The sequence below is a fragment of the Eucalyptus grandis genome, chromosome 9 (genome assembly GCF_016545825.1).
Source record: "Eucalyptus grandis isolate ANBG69807.140 chromosome 9, ASM1654582v1, whole genome shotgun sequence".
Classification (NCBI taxonomy): domain Eukaryota; kingdom Viridiplantae; phylum Streptophyta; class Magnoliopsida; order Myrtales; family Myrtaceae; genus Eucalyptus; species Eucalyptus grandis.
Genome location: NC_052620.1, coordinates 25431604 through 25448651, shown reverse-complemented (window position 1 = coordinate 25448651; position 17048 = coordinate 25431604). Strand labels below are relative to the sequence as shown.

General features: G+C 40.7%; 3 protein-coding genes across 3 annotated transcripts; 2 read left to right on the top strand and 1 right to left on the bottom strand.

Moving 5' to 3' along the window:
* Nucleotides 1–725: 725 nt before the first annotated feature.
* Nucleotides 726–5346, top strand: LOC104418758 (pentatricopeptide repeat-containing protein At5g39710; the record flags this gene model as incomplete). The annotated part of the gene is made up of 2 exons (XM_010030194.3): nt 726–3401; nt 4367–5346. A coding segment is annotated over one exon (2376 nt), but the record flags the coding sequence as incomplete, so codon positions are not given.
* A 752-nt stretch (nt 5347–6098) lies between these two features.
* LOC104418757 lies at nt 6099–8055 on the bottom strand. Its single transcript, XM_010030193.3, has one exon. It carries the CDS (start codon nt 7996–7998, stop codon nt 6472–6474), a length of 1527 nt encoding a protein of 508 aa, XP_010028495.2. The 5' UTR covers nt 7999–8055; the 3' UTR covers nt 6099–6471.
* Nucleotides 8056–13549: 5494 nt separating this feature from the next.
* On the top strand, nt 13550–16823 carry LOC104418755 (zinc finger protein ZOP1). Its single transcript, XM_010030192.3, has 5 exons — nt 13550–13979; nt 14744–14944; nt 15177–15273; nt 15989–16084; nt 16204–16823. Exons 1-5 carry the CDS (start codon nt 13971–13973, stop codon nt 16572–16574), a joined length of 774 nt encoding a protein of 257 aa, XP_010028494.2. The 5' UTR covers nt 13550–13970; the 3' UTR covers nt 16575–16823.
* Nucleotides 16824–17048: the final 225 nt, after the last annotated feature.

Below are 17048 nucleotides of genomic sequence, written 5' to 3'. Positions count from 1 at the left end.
AATGAAATTAATTGCGTGGAGGAACTATCTCTGTCAAACTCAAGTATTCGAATATTTTAATTTTGATTACTCTGAATGTTTAAATAATTATTAAATATTGATATATTGAAAGGTTATTTTGCATATCATAAAATATCGATCGCTTTAGAAACTTTTCATCATCTCGTCTTAATACTTACCGTGTGAAATAACACATCATCCTTTCTTTATGTGAAATATAACGGCTCACTTGAAGATGAAATATTAACAAATATGCTCATGATCCATGGGGCATCAACTATTGATGGATACATACTAAGTTATATTTTCAAAATTTTACTTTTAATATTTCATATTTTATTGTTATTTTTAGTCTTGAGCAATTCAAAATTTGAGGAATCCGCATAATTTTATATCACCAAAATGATTTCGAACATCTTTCCCACTTGGAATAATCAAGAGGAAAAGAAATTGAAAATGTACTATTGGTGAAATCAGTATAAATATTCACCTTAATGTGACATGTAAAGGATTTGAGACATAATATTGTGTTATCAAAATAACGAGCAAAATGATCTTTCTGTGAAATACATAAATCATAAAATTAACCAAAACAATTAAAACGTATTGCAGGATGAAACGGATATAAATTACTTGGGAGAAATATATGGAATTGTATGAAACTTACCTTAAATTTGCCATTCCTTTCGTTGTACGATGATGTAATAAATGGGGATTGCTACTGACTTCACGGGGACGACGCAAGATTCTGGTTCCACCGTCTTCAACCTCCGCAGCAGCCCCTGCTAAACCCTCAAGAACCCTCCGATTCGAGCAAGAAGAAGAAGAAGAAATTCGCAGAACCCAAATGCCCACTCTCAATCCCCAAGTCCTCCGTCCGCTCCCTTACCCTTCCTTCGCCGTCCGACGCCGTCCTCGCGGAGAAAGCGCTCACCTTCCTCCGGCGCCACCCTCGTCACCTCGACTCCCTCTCCTCCGCCTTCACTCCTCAAGCCGCTTCGTACCTGCTCCTCAAGTGCCAGAACGACCGGACTTCGGTCCTGAATTTCCTCCGCTGGGCTAAACCGCATGGGTTCTTCGGCCCCCGGTGCAAGTGCCTCGCTCTTCACATCTTGACCCGCTTCAAGCTGTACAAAACGGCCCAGGCGGTCGCGGAGGACCTCGCTCTCGGCACCGATGATGAGACCGGTAATTTGGTTTTCACCTACCTCAAAGAATCGCACGATCAGTGCAATTCTAGCTCCGCCGTGTTTGATCTGGTGGCGAAGTCTTACTCGCATGTCAATATGGCCGATAAAGCTCTGCGAATGGTGAATTTCGCTAAGTCGCACGGTTTCATGCCGGGTGTGTTGTCGTACAATTCGATCCTAGATGCCATGATTAGGTGTAGGCAACCGGTTAAATTAGTCGAAGAGGTGTATGGCGATATGATCAAGTGTGGAGTTTCGCCGAACGTGTTTACTTTCAACGTGCTGATGCGGGGTTTTTGCGGGGCTGGTAATTTGGAAATGGCATTGCACTTCTTTCATGATATGGAGAAGCATGGTTGTCTGCCTAACGTGGTTACATATAACACATTGATCAATGCATATTGTAAGTCAGGAAGAATGGATGAAGCATACGAGTTGTTACGATCGATGTCGTTGAAGGGTTTGGAACCAAATGTGATATCATATAATGTGATCATTAATGGGCTGTGCCGAGAAGGGCAAATGAAAGAGACAAGTGAGGTTTTGAATGAGATGAGCAGAATGGGTTTTGTTCCTGATGAAGTCACCTATAATACACTCATAAATGGCTATTGCAAGGATGGTAACTTCCATCAGGCGCTTGTGTTGCATGCGGAAATGGTGAGGAACGGGTTGTCGCCAAATGTTGTCACTTATACTTCCTTGATAAATAGTATGTGTAAAGCTAGGAACTTGAACAGAGCGATGGAGTTTTTTGATCAAATGCATGTTCGGGGGCTTTGTCCTAATCAAATGACGTACACGACGTTAGTCGACGGCTTCTCTCAACAGGGATTGTTGAAAGAGGCATATAAGATCTTGGATGAGATGACTCATAAGGGGTTCTCACCAACGATAGTGACATATAATGCTCTAATTAATGGACACTGTTTCCTGGGAAGAATGGAAGAGGCTTTAGGGTTGATTCGACAAATGGGGCATAAGGGGATTTCACCAGATGTGGTCAGTTACAGTACCATCATATCTGGGTTTTGCAAACATGGAGATCTTGAGAGGGCTTTGGAATTGAAGCAAGAGATGATCGAGAGAGGCATAGAACCAGATGCAATCACTTACACATCACTCATTTTGGGGTTCTGCGGACAAAGAAGATTGACTGAAGCTTGTGAACTATTTCAACAAATGTCTCAGATGGGCCTGGTTCCTGATGAGTTTACTTACACTACCCTCATAGACGCTCAATGTGCAGAAGGAAATATTAAGACTGCTTTTGATTTGCATGACGAAATGATACAAAAGGGTTTTCTTCCAGATGTGGTTACTTATAGCGTTCTTATCAATGGACTCAATAAACAAGCTCGGACCAGAGAAGCGAAGAGGCTTTTGCTCAAGTTGTTTTACAATGAGTCTGTTCCGGGTGATGTTACCTACGATACCCTTATAGAGACTTGCACTAATGTTGACTTTAAAAGTGCATTGGCTCTTCTCAAGGGATTTTGTATGAAGGGTTTGATGAAGGAAGCAGATCAGGTGCTAGATTCAATGCTTGAGAGGAACCATAGGCCTAGTGAAGCAGTTTATAATGTAATCATACATGGGCACTGTAAAGGTGGGAATATACAAAAGGCATTCAATCTGTACAAAGAAATGATGCTGGCTGGCCTAGTTCCTCATACTGTAACTGTCACTGCCCTGATAAAAGCACTTCACGAGAGGGAGATGAATGACAAGTTGAGTGAAGTTATACACAATACAATGAAGAGCTGCAAGCTTTCTGATGCAGAAGTTGCTAAAGTGCTTGTTGATATCAACCATAAGGAAGGGAATATGGATGCAGTATTTAATGTTCTTTCCGAAATGGCTAAGGATGGCCTCCTTCCGAATAGTGGAAGAACTGCCTATGCTGGATGATTTGCTGGGAGATAATCCCCAACAAGCAGTATGCATTGTGGAAGAGGACCATGATTTTGGAGCAAAGGTTCATGTTTAAAATTCTGGACAAGTGGACCATGGAATCTTTCCTCTGTTCCATTACCTCATGGTCCTTTATACATCCCCTAGCTCTGTTGGCATCTACTCACAGAGAATCAGAGAATTTTCACGAAGTGATTCTTGAAGCATAGAAGTCAAATTTGTATTTTTAGCTGTGATCATAAAAGAAAATGTTGCACAAGCGGTTGCATTCAGTGAGAAAAGAAGCTGGCATCTCGTGTAAGTTCGATTCCTTCTAGGGTATGTTGTTTAGATGCTGTAGTGAAATGAGTGAGTAGCTTGCGCTAGAAAATCCCAGACACATAGTCCAAGCGGATGAAAGTCATCTTGGTCTTGAAACTACCTACTATCACTTCTCCAATACTCTTTTGGCATTTCATTTTGATTTTGGTTAAACCCGATCCATTTATTGACATACTGTCACCAAAAAATCAACAAATGAGTTCTAAAAATTAGTAATGTTTCTGCAGTCTGACCGTGTCTAAAATTCCTCTCTGATAAATCTGCATATTCTTCCATCCATGACTGTATGATGTAAAATTCACTGGACTCTGGTTCCAAATGAGCGTGATAGGATCATGTTCTTGTTCTGTCTATTTGTCATAATCTCATCAAGCTACAGTTGAAGTGAAAATTGTTTTATAAAAATCCCTTATTTTACATCCTTCCCGAACTTATTTTCATGTTTTGCACTTTGTAAGTTTCTCATTTGCTGACTTTGATTGTGACTTTGCGAGAAAAAAGCTTCATGAATAGTTTCTGCAAGTTTCCTTCATTGTTCGATTTGAAGGAGACTTTGTTGATTGCACACTCTTATCTAAAAATTGACTCATTAGTGATCATTAGAGAAAGCATGTACATTATTACAAGGAAGGACTACAAATGCAGTGTTTAATGTACTTTCTGAAGTGATCACCAACAAGCGGTATGCCTTGTGGCAGAGCAGCGAAGCTTCATGTTTAGTATTGTGGAGAAGTGTTCCATGGAATCTTTCCTCTGTTCCATTTTCTCAATGTCCTTTGGACATCTCCTAGCTCTGTCAGTGTCTGCTCATGGAGAAGCAGATCTACAATATCGTTTAGTGATTCATGAAGCATAGGAGTCACGTGCATATATTGTTGGACTCATGCTTATCATCTCTTGTTATCATAATGTCTTCTAAATTACCCTTTTTATTGCGTCAGAATGATTCTGCAGATCTTCCCCAGCGTAGCAGTTGTGCTGATCAAAATCATGTTTTTCAGTAGACAGGTGACTTCTACATCCTTCACCCTCAAAATATGCAAGGGAATGGCCACCTTTCCATGACCAGAACAACATCCCCATTCACTGGTACAAAATTTGGGTTTCCATTAGTTGTGGCTGGATCGATGGTTGAGTTGAGTAAACTTCCTCTTTGTGGTTCTAATCTGCTATGCAGATTGAGATATTGCTGACAGAGAGAGAGGGCTACTGGTTCACAATGGGCATGGACTTTTATGATTTGATTGGTACGAATCATGGCTCTGCATGATAGATCCAGGCGCATGTGAGCCAGACCTTTCAAAACAATGAATGGGCCAATCATGATGTCTCAATTGCCCTTTCTACTGGACCTATAAAGACAGTACAATATTGCTCTACCAAAGGTACTTCATCCTCCGTGGACTGCGTTATTTCTTAAAATTTTCATGTTTGAGGAACTTGAGAAAGGCCCTTTGTCGGCGAAAGCAAGGACACTATCTTCTTTAGTTCGGTTCGGCTGCCCATAGATAACTGACGAGCTCTTCATTGAGGCAGATGCTGATTGTAAAAATTTCTTGAAATCCTATTAGGCATAGAAAATTAGATGGGGAAGTTTATGTAATGCGTAAATTTTGAATGGGATCCTGGACTGTTATCAATATCCTCAGGCAAGCAAATATTTGCTACCTGTTTTTCAGCTTTACGGGGATGGAAGGGAGCAATGTCAATTTCTCAGCTCACAGGCATATGATCTCACGTGCAGAAGGTAGACAACCATGTTTGTGTATATTCTAGAATGGCTCTACAGAGAAGGCTTCTAATAATGAGGATTGCATGCAATGACAGTTGAAGAGTGAATATGTGATTACAGCGGCACATTGGAAGATTCTCACCTTGTGTATGCTACTATTAGCATTTACCATGCATGAGTTTGCAATGACAAATCAATGGCACATTAGAAGATGATCTTTTCAGGTGACGACAAAGTCCTTGGTTAAGTAAGCTATGATCCATATTACCCTGTATCCAGGATGAATGCGTTCGATAATGTCATCTTTGCTGTCCATAACCTTTCCCAAACTTGGCAATAGCACTAAAATGCACACGACAAACGAAAGCTAGGCATCCTGTTAAGACTGCAAAAAGAAGGTTATAGCAAAAATGAGCCATTTTGGCCAATTGGCCAAAGTAAACAGCTCAACAAGGTGTCCAAGATGTTGGAGTGAAAGGCATAGACGGGTCTTAAAGGAAACTATCTCCACACAAAATAAGTGATCTGCTTCTGTGAAAACCCATTCGTTGGTCCTGCTGAGACAAGCAGAGAGCAATAAAGACAGCCTTTTAATGCTTTCTGTGGACATAAATCTTCCATCTATTCCAGATCCTCGAGGAGACCAGCTATAATTAGTTCATGAATACCCAGCAAGGCAGAACTGGAGATGTAATAAATATCACAAATCCATAAAATGCTTCCAATTACAACCAAAGGGCCGCAAGAGGAAAAATGGCCTTCCCTTCCCTTAAGACCTCTAGTCTCTAGCGATCGCTAATTCAACCCCAGACAAAGTAGGAATGGCTAAGCGAAATATACCATATTTGCATCATCATTACGGCCACTTTGCCAAGACCAAATTCTAAACTATTATTCACCACATGCATTTAACAACAACTTAACACATCAACAACCTTTCCTTTACAAGGGGGAAGCTAATAACATTCTTTCTAGCCAGTAAGAGAACATCATAAAAGTCAACAAGTAGCTCATAGAGAACTTCTGAAAATGATGAAAGAACTCTCAGGTGCAGATAAATGGTTGCAATTACTGCATTCTAGAGTACATACAATCACCAATCTTTAAAGTACATTCCTAGGTTAGCATCAGCATCCTAACGACATACAAAGAGGTTGCACCAGATGTAGGTTCCACTCTCCACAAAAGATATTCTAATGCCCTCTGATAGGTCAATAAACGTAAGAAACAAACCCATCACCGGGAACAGGTTGAAGCTAATAGGACTAAGAGACCTTATTCTCGCAGCACAAAAGAAGATGACAAGTGATCTCCTTATCTTGACGAAAGTCGCTGGTGTAACTCATCGGCCAGCGCCTGCCTCAAGTTTTGCCCATGATAGAAGAACGACTTCTCACTTTCAAGCGCCCTAGCTGGTGCACCGATCTCATCAGGCTCCCTGGCAGTATCCGGCTCCGGTTCTCTAGCAATCTGACACAAATTATGCAACACGCAACAAGCAACAATAGTCTGTGGTGCGTGATTGAGACCCACATTCAAGTCCTGAAGAATCCTCCACCTCCCTTTCAGAAGTCTAATGGCTTCCACCACCATAGACCGCCCTTTCATCAGCATCCCATCGAACAAATTCTGAGCCGGAGTGCCCGTCCCTTTCGAATTAAAGGGAGTCATCATAAAAGACATCAAGGGATAACACCAATCCCCAACTATATAAGGTCTAACATGATGACCCCTTATATTTATCACCTTATCCCAGACTATATCCCCTGAAGTGAGCCTATTGTACAACAAACTATCTCTAAAATGAGTAGCATCCTCAGTCGCACCAGGTGCCTTAACACAAACATCCCAGAAAATCTTCTTGTGATCAGCCACGACCTGTAGCAAAACCGAATCATAACCATATTTGCATCTATAAGAACTTGAAGAAACCCGGTCTCGCGGAAGTCGGTGAAGCTTGATGGCGCTCCCATCAACAGCCCCGCAAACGTTGGGCAAAGCGGTGAGCTCTTCAAAGGCCTGAGTCGCCTCGACCAATCTGCGGCGGCTGACCGGGATTTTGATAAATTCCGGGTACAGCTTCGTCGCCAAGAGGCGCGTGACCATGTTAGTGATCTTGGAGACGAGGAACGGGTCGAGGGAGCAGCGGGACGCCACCGCCTTCGCGGAATGGCCGTGGGCGAGGCGGGAGAGGACCATGGCGACGGCGTAATCGGAGGGGAGGGAGAGGTTGGAGGCGGCGATGAAGGGGCGGAGCTTGTCGACGACGGTGGTGAAGACCGGGTACGAAAGGCCGAACAGCGAGCGCCACCGCGCGTCGCGGAGCGGGGGCTCCAGGGACCAGATGTGCTCGGTGGAGAGGGCGCGGAAGGCGGCGACGGAGAAGTCGGAGGACGGGGACGGCGGGCCGGCCTTCGAGGGACCGGAATTAGGGTTACCCTTGGACTTAGGGTTTGCGGAGGCGGCGGAGGAGGAGGCGACGTAGGAGAGCACGGAGGCGATGGTGAAGAAGAGGAGCGGGGCGGCGGAGGAGGAGGAGAGGAGGGAGGTCGGGGAGCTGGCGGAGGGGGTGGCGGCGGAGGAGGAGGTGGTGGAGAGGAGGGAGGTGGTGGGGTCGAGGTGGTTGTGGAGGTGGAGCAGGTTGGAGAGCACCAGCAGCAGCGACTGATCCATGTCTCTCGAGCTCTGCGACTGATCCTGGTGCTCGACTAGGGTTTTGAAATGGGGGCGAGGAGGTCGTCGGTCACATAGCTGTGGCGGCGGCACCGCGGGCGGGGGCGGCGGCACCGCGGCGGTTATCGTTCGCGATCTCCGGGGGCACGGCAGCAGGCTTTTTCTCATGTTTTCTCGATGACGGGTCGATTCGGCGCTAAAGAACGGCCGACCCGGGACGGGCCTCCCGCTCCCACCTTGATAGCTCTTTTTTTTCTATTTTTCTATTTTTTTTTCTTTCGAAAAACTACGAGATGCGTCCCAGATTGAACGCATTTTTTTCAAAAACGATTCTCCGAGTAATATTTATCCCAAATAATTTCCAAATTGGACCGTCGTATTTCAAACGACCCGTTATCTTACTGCCGACGAAGAAAAGTATCTCGCGACGGCCACGTGCCGATCACGTGTTCCTTATTTTTCCTGAAAATTCATTTCATCCCAATTAAAACCAACACCAACACCCCCCCAAAAGAAAAACTAAAACAAAATCTTTAAAATTCCCAAATCCTAATTCCTCCGCCACATAAACCCCCACACGAAATTAATTTTTAAAATTTTTAATAAATGAGGGTAAAATGAATATATATGAAAAAATAAGAATAGTAATAAAATTATTAAATGGGGAAATAATATATATATATATATATATGGTCTTCTCTTCTATTCTGATTCTTATTTCTCGCAATACACAATTCACGCCCCCAAGTTTTTTTCTTTGCTCTTTCAACACGTTTGACACGCGAGTTCAAAATGTGAATTGCTTTTTTTTTTCTCCAAATTTTATGAATTATTGTAATGGAGTTGAATTCATCAAATTGAAACAATGAATAATATTAATAAGTTGTGGATTAATGGTTTTATTGTAAATTCATTCTAGGCTTTTTTTTTATTAATATTAAAGTGATAATTTATTATGTATATATCAAAATATATACAACGTGTTCCAACGTGTCGAATTCTCTATTTCTTGAAACATGAAATGTTGCCGTGTCACCATGCTATATCACGTATTGCATGTCAGTGTCGGTGCTACTTAACCAGTAGGGGTGTAAGTGGTTCGGTTCGGTTTGGTTCGATTCATTAAACGGAAGTGATAAGGAAATTCATTTAACTAAACCAAAATCTGATTTGATTTGAAACCAAACGGAAACCCGATTCAATTCGGTTCGGTTCAGTTCATATTTTGGTTTTCACTTTTATTTTTGGTTTTTGGTTTTTTTTTTTTTTTTTGGCTATTATATATTATAAGATTAATTTTCCAATCAATTGTCTTTTGCCCACTAGGATAAAATCTTCATTGATTTTCATAAGAATTTCATTTATTTTAATTAGGTGCAAAAATAAATTAAGTATACCACTATTACTTTTCTAAATGAAAACAATTTTGTGAATGTTACCATGTGGAAATAAATAAAATGCAATATTAAATTCCATAGCGATTCAATTACCTTATTATTAGCATTTTACTTAATTTTTTAATCACTTTAAAAGACACCAAATCCTTATTTTTTGCATGAAATCTAATGTAACATATTAGGTGTACAATACATGTATTAGATAATGAAGGCGCAAGGACACAATCCATGTTTGCATACTTTGGATTATGAATTCGCATAATAGGCCTGGAGAAGAATTGGTCTTGCATATCTTTGTGGATATAATTAGAAATATCAATGGCACCAATACATTAATTTTAATTACAAAAAAGATGAATAAATTTGATACTATCGTAATTTACTAATTGTGAATGTACAAATTATGAAAATGGTGGAGCAGTCTAAAATTAGTGAAACTAATGTTAGAGCCCAAGCAAATGAACATTTCATTGATTGTCTCGGCATTGTGATAGTGACATTTTTATAAGGAAAATTGTCTAAAATGTCCTAAACCTATTATATTTTACCAATTCAGTTCTAAACATTTCAATTTTACTAATTGATTTTTAAATCTTTCAACATTTTGCCAATTAAGAATTGGCTGGAATTCACTTGGTATGGACATTAATCATTTTACGTGGCATAACCAATATTGATGTGGATAAAATTTATTATTTTTTGACTTTTTAATTATTTTTTATATTTTAATTTATATTTTTCTTTTATATTTTCCCTTATCTTCCTCTAGCAAGTTGTTCGGCCTTTAACAACCAGCTAGAGGCCACTATTGGTGAGGGTTGGCCTCACTGGCCTCTGGCAAGGTTGCCCTCATCGGGATCTGCTTGCTACTCGCAAGCAAGGCTCACTCAAGGCCCATGAGGTGCCGGATCTCGAAGGGCGACCTCGCTTAAAGCCCGTGAGGCCGGCCCTCACCAACCGTTGGTGAGGCTCGACCTCACCGAACTAGGTAAGGCCGACCCTTGCCGATCATGGCATCGGCCAATTGCTTTGAAGGCTTGACAATCGGCCAACGAAAAAAAAAAAAAAAAAAAAAAAAAAAAAAAAAAAAAGAAGTAAATAAAAACAAAAGAGAAAAAAAAAAAAATTTAAAACATAACAAAATAGCTTAAAATTTTGAAAAAATATATAAAAAAAAATCAATAAAATTTGTCCATGTTAGTATCAACAACCAAGTCAACAAATTTCTATCAAAATTGACTAAATGAACTCAATTATTTAAGATTCAATTGATAAAGTTGAAATGTTTATAACTAAATTGACAATAGTAAAATAAGTTTATAATTCTTTGGACAATTTTTCCCATTTTTATTAGTAATGTAAAAAATTATAAGCCTTTTTGTCTTGTAGACATGAAACTGAATTTTTAACAGGGGACTTCAAGCTTAAACGTGTATATTTGCTTTTGAAATTAACAAAGAAAGAAAAGAGCGAAAATTAAAATTTTAAATTTTATCGATTTGATTTAATTAACCGAACCGGTTAAAAAGATATTGGTTTTTAATATTATCCAAATCGAATGAGAACCGAATCAAAAAAATCGAATTTTTTGGTTTGGTTCAGTTTTCCGTTCGGTTTTTGACGTTCCTAGTCATTGGAATGTGTCTTCTATGCTAGTAGTGAGGCAGGGGTCATTTGGATCATATTGGTTCGATTTGAAGAGTCATTTGAGACGGGCATCATTTTGAGGCTTTTTTGAGAAAGTATGTTTAAGTTAAATTTTATTTTTTGGAAAATTTCCCATTTTCTTTACTAATCCAACTTCACAGGCTTTCGTGGTTCAATCCGCTCAGACGTGTTATCCAGTTTACAATTCACCCCATTAAATCATTCGATTTGGCTCATGAACAATTCAAACTTCAAGCTTTTTGTTCGAACCATTTTTCCTTGAAAGCTCTTCAGACATTTCTCAAGCTGCAGCTCCAATTCGGTTTTCTGATTTCCTAAAAATCCAAGTTCAATGTGCACCGCGTCAACCTGATCCATTATCTTAGAGACTCGGCCAGATCCTCCCTCGACGTACGAAACAATTCGTCCGTCCAATTTAAACCTTTTTGGGCTTGTAAAGATTCCAAACTATGAAATTAAATCCTTCTTCCTAGAGAGTGACTCCTTTTCACTATCCCCGAAGCCGAAATTTCAACTTCTCCGGCTTTTGACATTTCTTCAAATTCTGCAGCTTCGGCTTTTAACCGTATGTTTTTCTCAGTCAGTTGTTTTCCTCTCCATCAACTCGTCTGCACTAAAAATAAATAAAAAATAAAAAAAAACTCGTCTGCAGTATTTCAAGTAATTCCAGTTTATTTGTGCTTGGCAGTCTTCCAAAGTTGATGAATCATTCTGACGTACTTGATGTTGATGAACTTCTGTCAGAGCCAAAAGACCCTTTCTTTCCATCCACAGTTATCTTCTTTTCTGCCGAATTACGGATGTTGTCTTGAATTCGCTCGTGCGCATTCTCAATGTCATGAGGAAAGCTCGGACGTTTTAGAAGCTAGAGACCTAGTTCTCTTCCAAGGTAACTTCTAGGGAGTGGATTTGCAATTTTCCGTTCTGCTAATTCTTGATGGTCTTTCATACCTGAAACGTGGCCTTTCGCGAATTCTAGATGCAGCTCCAGAGCTGGTTTTTGAATCCCTTTTATAATAAATCAAGTTTCTCAAGTCTCTGTTAATTTGGTCTCCCTCTTCAATCTTTTTTCAGAGCAGCCTCTCTCTTTGACCAAGGTCTCTTTCTCAACGGTCATGTCCTCCAATCCTTTTTTTTGTTGTACTTCAACCTTATTGAGCATTTCCAGCTTTTCAGTTGGTTTGTAATTGTCAGCAAAATAAGGCTGCGTATGCAAACACTTCTGTTAGGGAAGAGTTTTTTTTTAGAAATGGTTCTTTTTATTTTTGCTCAGGGGAATAATTTCGAGTAAAAGAACCCGTTTGATAACGACACAAAATTTCTACTCTTGGAATAGAAAAAGAATAGAAATGCGTTTGATAACGCAACAATTTTTTTTTTTTTTTTTTGTATTTATTCATTTTTTAATGGATTGCGGCCGATCGCCGCCGCCGCCGCCCGGCCGCCGGTTGCCGCCGCCCGCTCGCCGATCGCCGCCGCACGACCGCCGCCATCCTTCACGTCCAAGCTCCGCTCACGGCCCATCACCGCCGACGACCGCCGGCCGCCGCCGGCCATTGGGCGGCGGCGACGGCGGCGGCGGCGGTGGCTCCGGGCGATTGACGGTGGTCACGACAAGAAAAGGAAATAAAAGAAAATTAAAAAGAAAATCGAACATTTATTTCTAGAAATTGTTGAAGAAGAAATAACTTTTTTTGCTTCTTTCTATTCCCAAACCATTCGGGAACAAAAACAATGTGGCGTTAAAACGGGTTTTGTTCTTTTTTTGTTAGGGGAACAAAAGAACAGAAACCATGAGAAAAGAAACGTTTGCATGCGGAGCCTAAGTGGATCTTTCCTCAAATGACATCATAATAGCTTTCAATTGCTTATGATACCACAATAAAGAGCAAACGCACACGATCAACCTTTCTCACAACAAGTGATAAAATAGGTCAAATTTCATCTAGAACTCTTAAAATAATCATGCTTTTTTGAATTCAATAAGTGTTCATCACATCATTCAAGTATATCAATGCGATTTATAATTTCTTACAACCTCCCCCTTTTAACATTCATCCGGGAGGCCAAGAAACTTCATTGCCTAGCAATGATCTTGGATTTAGCATGAAATTAAAGATTTTTCATAATATGACCTATTAATAACTTGGTTGTATCATGAAATTTGTTCATTCATATTATAAAACGAGATTGTCATTCTTTGTAGTCATATAAAGATTATTAATAAATCTGTATCAAGTATTCATTGTAATGTAATTCATTACCTTTACAATATATAATTCCCAAAGGATAATCATCTTGGAAAATATCAATTTTTGCGAAAGTTTGTCATTCTTTGTAGTCATATAAAGATTATTAATAAAGATGTATCAAGTATTACCTAACGTAATTCATTACCTTTACAATATATAATTCCCAAAGGATAATCATCTTGGAAAATATCAATTTTTGCCAAAGTAAGATTACTTATACCTCCATAAGAAAGGTGTGGATTTTGACTCTTATATGTTTTAAGAAGATACGATAAAAGTGATGTTAGAGTAGAAGTAGAGTAAAATCGATAAGAAAAAAGAAAATAGGGCCCAAAATAAAACCTGTTACCTGCCATATATATGTTGTGTATATGTATATATGTCCCTTACGGTCATCAGTCAAGGCCATAGCAACCCCTCCCCTACACGACACCGCCCCCGAGTCCCCGCAATTCGCCACCTCCCTCCACCACCGCCGTCGACCCCACCAACGTCCCTCCCAAGTCCCAGTCCATCTCCCTCCGACTCCCGGTCACGGCCCTCCGCCTCCTCCGCCACCCCCGGTGCCCGGTGCAAGCCTCTCGCTCCACGCTTCGCCGTCCACGCCCGCCCACCCCCCCCCCGGCGTGCCCGTGGAAGACCCCGTAGAAATCGCAAACCTCGCCCGCCTTCGACTAGGGCTCTCAAACAATCTTACTTTTCCAGATTCCGGATTCAGCAACTTTTTGTAGCATCGTCTCAAATTCATCAAGCGATTCACTAATTCTTGCAATTTCGCCCCTTTTGCATCCACCGGGAAGCCAAGAAACCCCGATTCGCAGCCATGACTGAGGTAATATTGAAATTCTTAGCCCTTTGGTTTCTTCTACGGGACAACGATGTGCGGTTCAGCTGGAAGTTATGATTTTTTTGGATTACGATATGGCCTGTTAATGACTCGCTTGCCGATTGCGTCATAGAATCTGTTCGTCGACGGAACGAAACTGCCCGTCGTTGTAGCCATTTAGGTATCATCGACTAACTATGAGTGAATTGAATCGGAAGAGTAGCGGTGGGTCCGTGTCCGGTGTTGTAATGCATTACGGATTCATGATAAATCAGAAGAGTTTAATTATTCTATAAGTCATCAGCTTACACGTTCCTTCCCTTCAAGTCTAGAGAGAATAAATGAGCTCTGGTTCCCGGGCCATGGATGGGATTTCTCTTTCACATTCTAATTCCGTTCGATATCCAAGTTCACTCGACCCGTTGTCTTCTGATATTTTCATGGCCACGATTCTTTCTGATGGTTGAAGTATTTTGACTGCCCTTGGGCGCTTCATAGACACATTTTCTTCCGAATGAATTACGTATTAGGGAACATGTCCAAATTTTAGGATCTGGTTCTGACACAATCTGGGCTAACTCCTCTTTTATCTGTTGGAATTCTTGTGACTGTATTTTCATGGCCACGATTCTTTCTGATGGTTGAAGTATTAATGTGTTTTTGTACTTCTCACGTTCAACTAGACAATTATGGATACCTCATCTCGCAACAGATTGTTCGGTATCTTTATATCTTGGGAATTCATTCTTTCCGTTCCTTTTCTTTTCCAGTATTGGGTGAGCCAGGGTAATAAATGGTGCGACTTCTGCAAAATCTTCCTATCAAACAATCCATCTACCATTAGAAACCATGAACTTGGTCAGCGACACAAGGATAATGTGGCCAAGAAGCTCAATGACATGAGGAAGGAGAAGGCTGCCAAGGATAAGGAGCAGAAGGAAGCAGCTCGCGCCATCGAACAAATTGAAGCAGTAAGTATTGGTTGGTAAGACTTCTCTTCCGCACTCGGCATATAAAGAGGTTATGCTTTGCCTGTGGTCAGGTCAAGGGTTAACTCTTACTTTTTAAAGGTGTCGTTCCACTTCCACTGTGATGTAACAAAAAATTAGTTGAGATAAGATGGCTCCTGGAGCTGTATGACATGCATAGAAAATGTTTTCTTGATTTATTATAATAATATCTGCTGTTTATAATTCATGCTAGAAAGCGAAGCGTAGCTACCAGAAGGATGTTGAAAATCTTCAGGAGGCTAGGGAGACTAGTGCCCGTGTACTAGATGTTCAAGCAGGCGGTGAAGAGGGTAAGTATTGAGAACTTGAGAGCTGCAGGAATGAATCAAATGTTTTTTTAAAGATCACTTTCACTTTTTTTGTGGGGAATGCCCCTGCCCTTGGACTTTTTTCAACCTTTTGAGAGGAATTCATGCTCTCAGAGCATTTCTGGGCCATGGTGTTCTTTGCAATCTTTTGACAGAGAAGTTTCTGTCTATACCTTGATTCTATTGTCATAGCTTGAAATCAAAGCATTGTCACATTGTTGTTGAAGTTTGATCCCACAAAGCGAAAAGTGAGGTCACTGTGATCCTTTAAGGGTTATCTCATTAACTAAACAAGCGGGAAACAAGCTAGACTATTATTGGCACAGTTTTCTTAGCAGGCCAAGTTAGCACGAATAGCTTCAGATCAATAATTTTCTAGACATGTGATCACACTTTCAGCCATATGCTTTTCCATTATTTCAGACTTGATTTTGTGTACTGACTAAAGTGTCTATCGAGTTGTTTGGCATTTTCATTTGTATGCATTTTCAATTTCATGCTAACCTAATAGGCAATTGGAGCATGTGATGTCTAGAGCCTAAATCTATTTATAGTTCAAGAATTTCTTAATGAATCTCTCTGAGCTTTGGCATTCATCTGATGTTTATATTTCAAGCATGAAATAGTCCTATCTGGATATCTATCTTTCTCCAATACTGTTGCTTTTCCAATCAAAATCCTCTCTAAACTTTTGCAGAATGGGAGCATGACAGCAGTTCGGGGTATTACTATAGCCAGAGCACTGGGCTTTACTACGATCCTAAATCAGGCTTCTATTATTCTGAATCTATAGGTACCGAATCAATTTTAAGGGAAAATTTAATTATGGAAAAAAGGGGAGTTTAAGAAGAGAAGTTAACCACGAGTGATGTTTGGATCACTGATGTTAAACTTTGCTTTTTAATGTGGCAGGAAATTGGGTGCCACAGGAAGAGGCATACAAGGCGGTCCAAACTTCAGGGAATCCCAAACGTGGGAAACCTATCTCTGGGAAATTGGCGTCATCTTCGAAGGGAACTCAAGATTCAGGAGGAGGTATGGCTAAACCACAAAATGCACCAGCGCCTGGGCCAGTGGTTTCGAAATCCTTGAATCCCATGAGATCAGTTAAAGGAGCCGCCTCTTCTCTTGCTGTTAATAAGAGGAAGAGACAACACGAGAAGCCCAAAGCCATATCGAAGGAGGAAGAAGCAGCACTAAAAGCAAGGGAGGCTGCGAAAAGGAGAGTTGAAGAAAGGGAGAAACCATTGCTCGGTCTTTACAGCGGAAGTTGGAAAGGATAAAGCAAACACTCCTGTACTTTACGGCGTGTGTTTTCATCATCTAGACAATTCCATTGCCTGATTCGATCAATGACGATTTAATCGTTGATGTGTTATGCTAAGGTGTTGCAATGGTCTTGAAACGGGTATCCATTTGCCTGTGATTCACTGCATGAGTGTCTTAGCCACTTTTAGTCGACCAGATGGTTTACTGATAACATTATATTAACAGAGCCTTCAAACTTATGGAGTCTTTATCTCTTGAATGGAGCTTCCGTCTCATTTATTTACCCAAGCAACTATCTTCCCATTGGGAAGCTGTGCCGGTGTGATCTTTCAAGAACTTCGTTCTTTATTCTGGTCAGGGATCTTTCGACAACATGAAGAAAGCATTCTTGATTCCTTGAAAAAACCCGACTGACCAGTGTTTCATGGGGTTGATGTGGGTCGTCAGCTGATGGTGGTGGCTTGGCTGACGATGGCGGCAGTAAATGA

Bases quoted from the DNA above. Each gene is read 5' to 3' on its own strand.
- LOC104418757 (XM_010030193.3), bottom strand. From the start codon at position 7,998: ATGAGAAAAAGCCTGCTGCCGTGCCCCCGGAGATCGCGAACGATAACC.
- LOC104418755 (XM_010030192.3), top strand. The intron at 14,945-15,176 runs GTAAGTATTGGT...AATTCATGCTAG, and splicing joins CCATCGAACAAATTGAAGCA to AAAGCGAAGCGTAGCTACCA. The intron at 15,274-15,988 runs GTAAGTATTGAG...AAACTTTTGCAG, and splicing joins TCAAGCAGGCGGTGAAGAGG to AATGGGAGCATGACAGCAGT.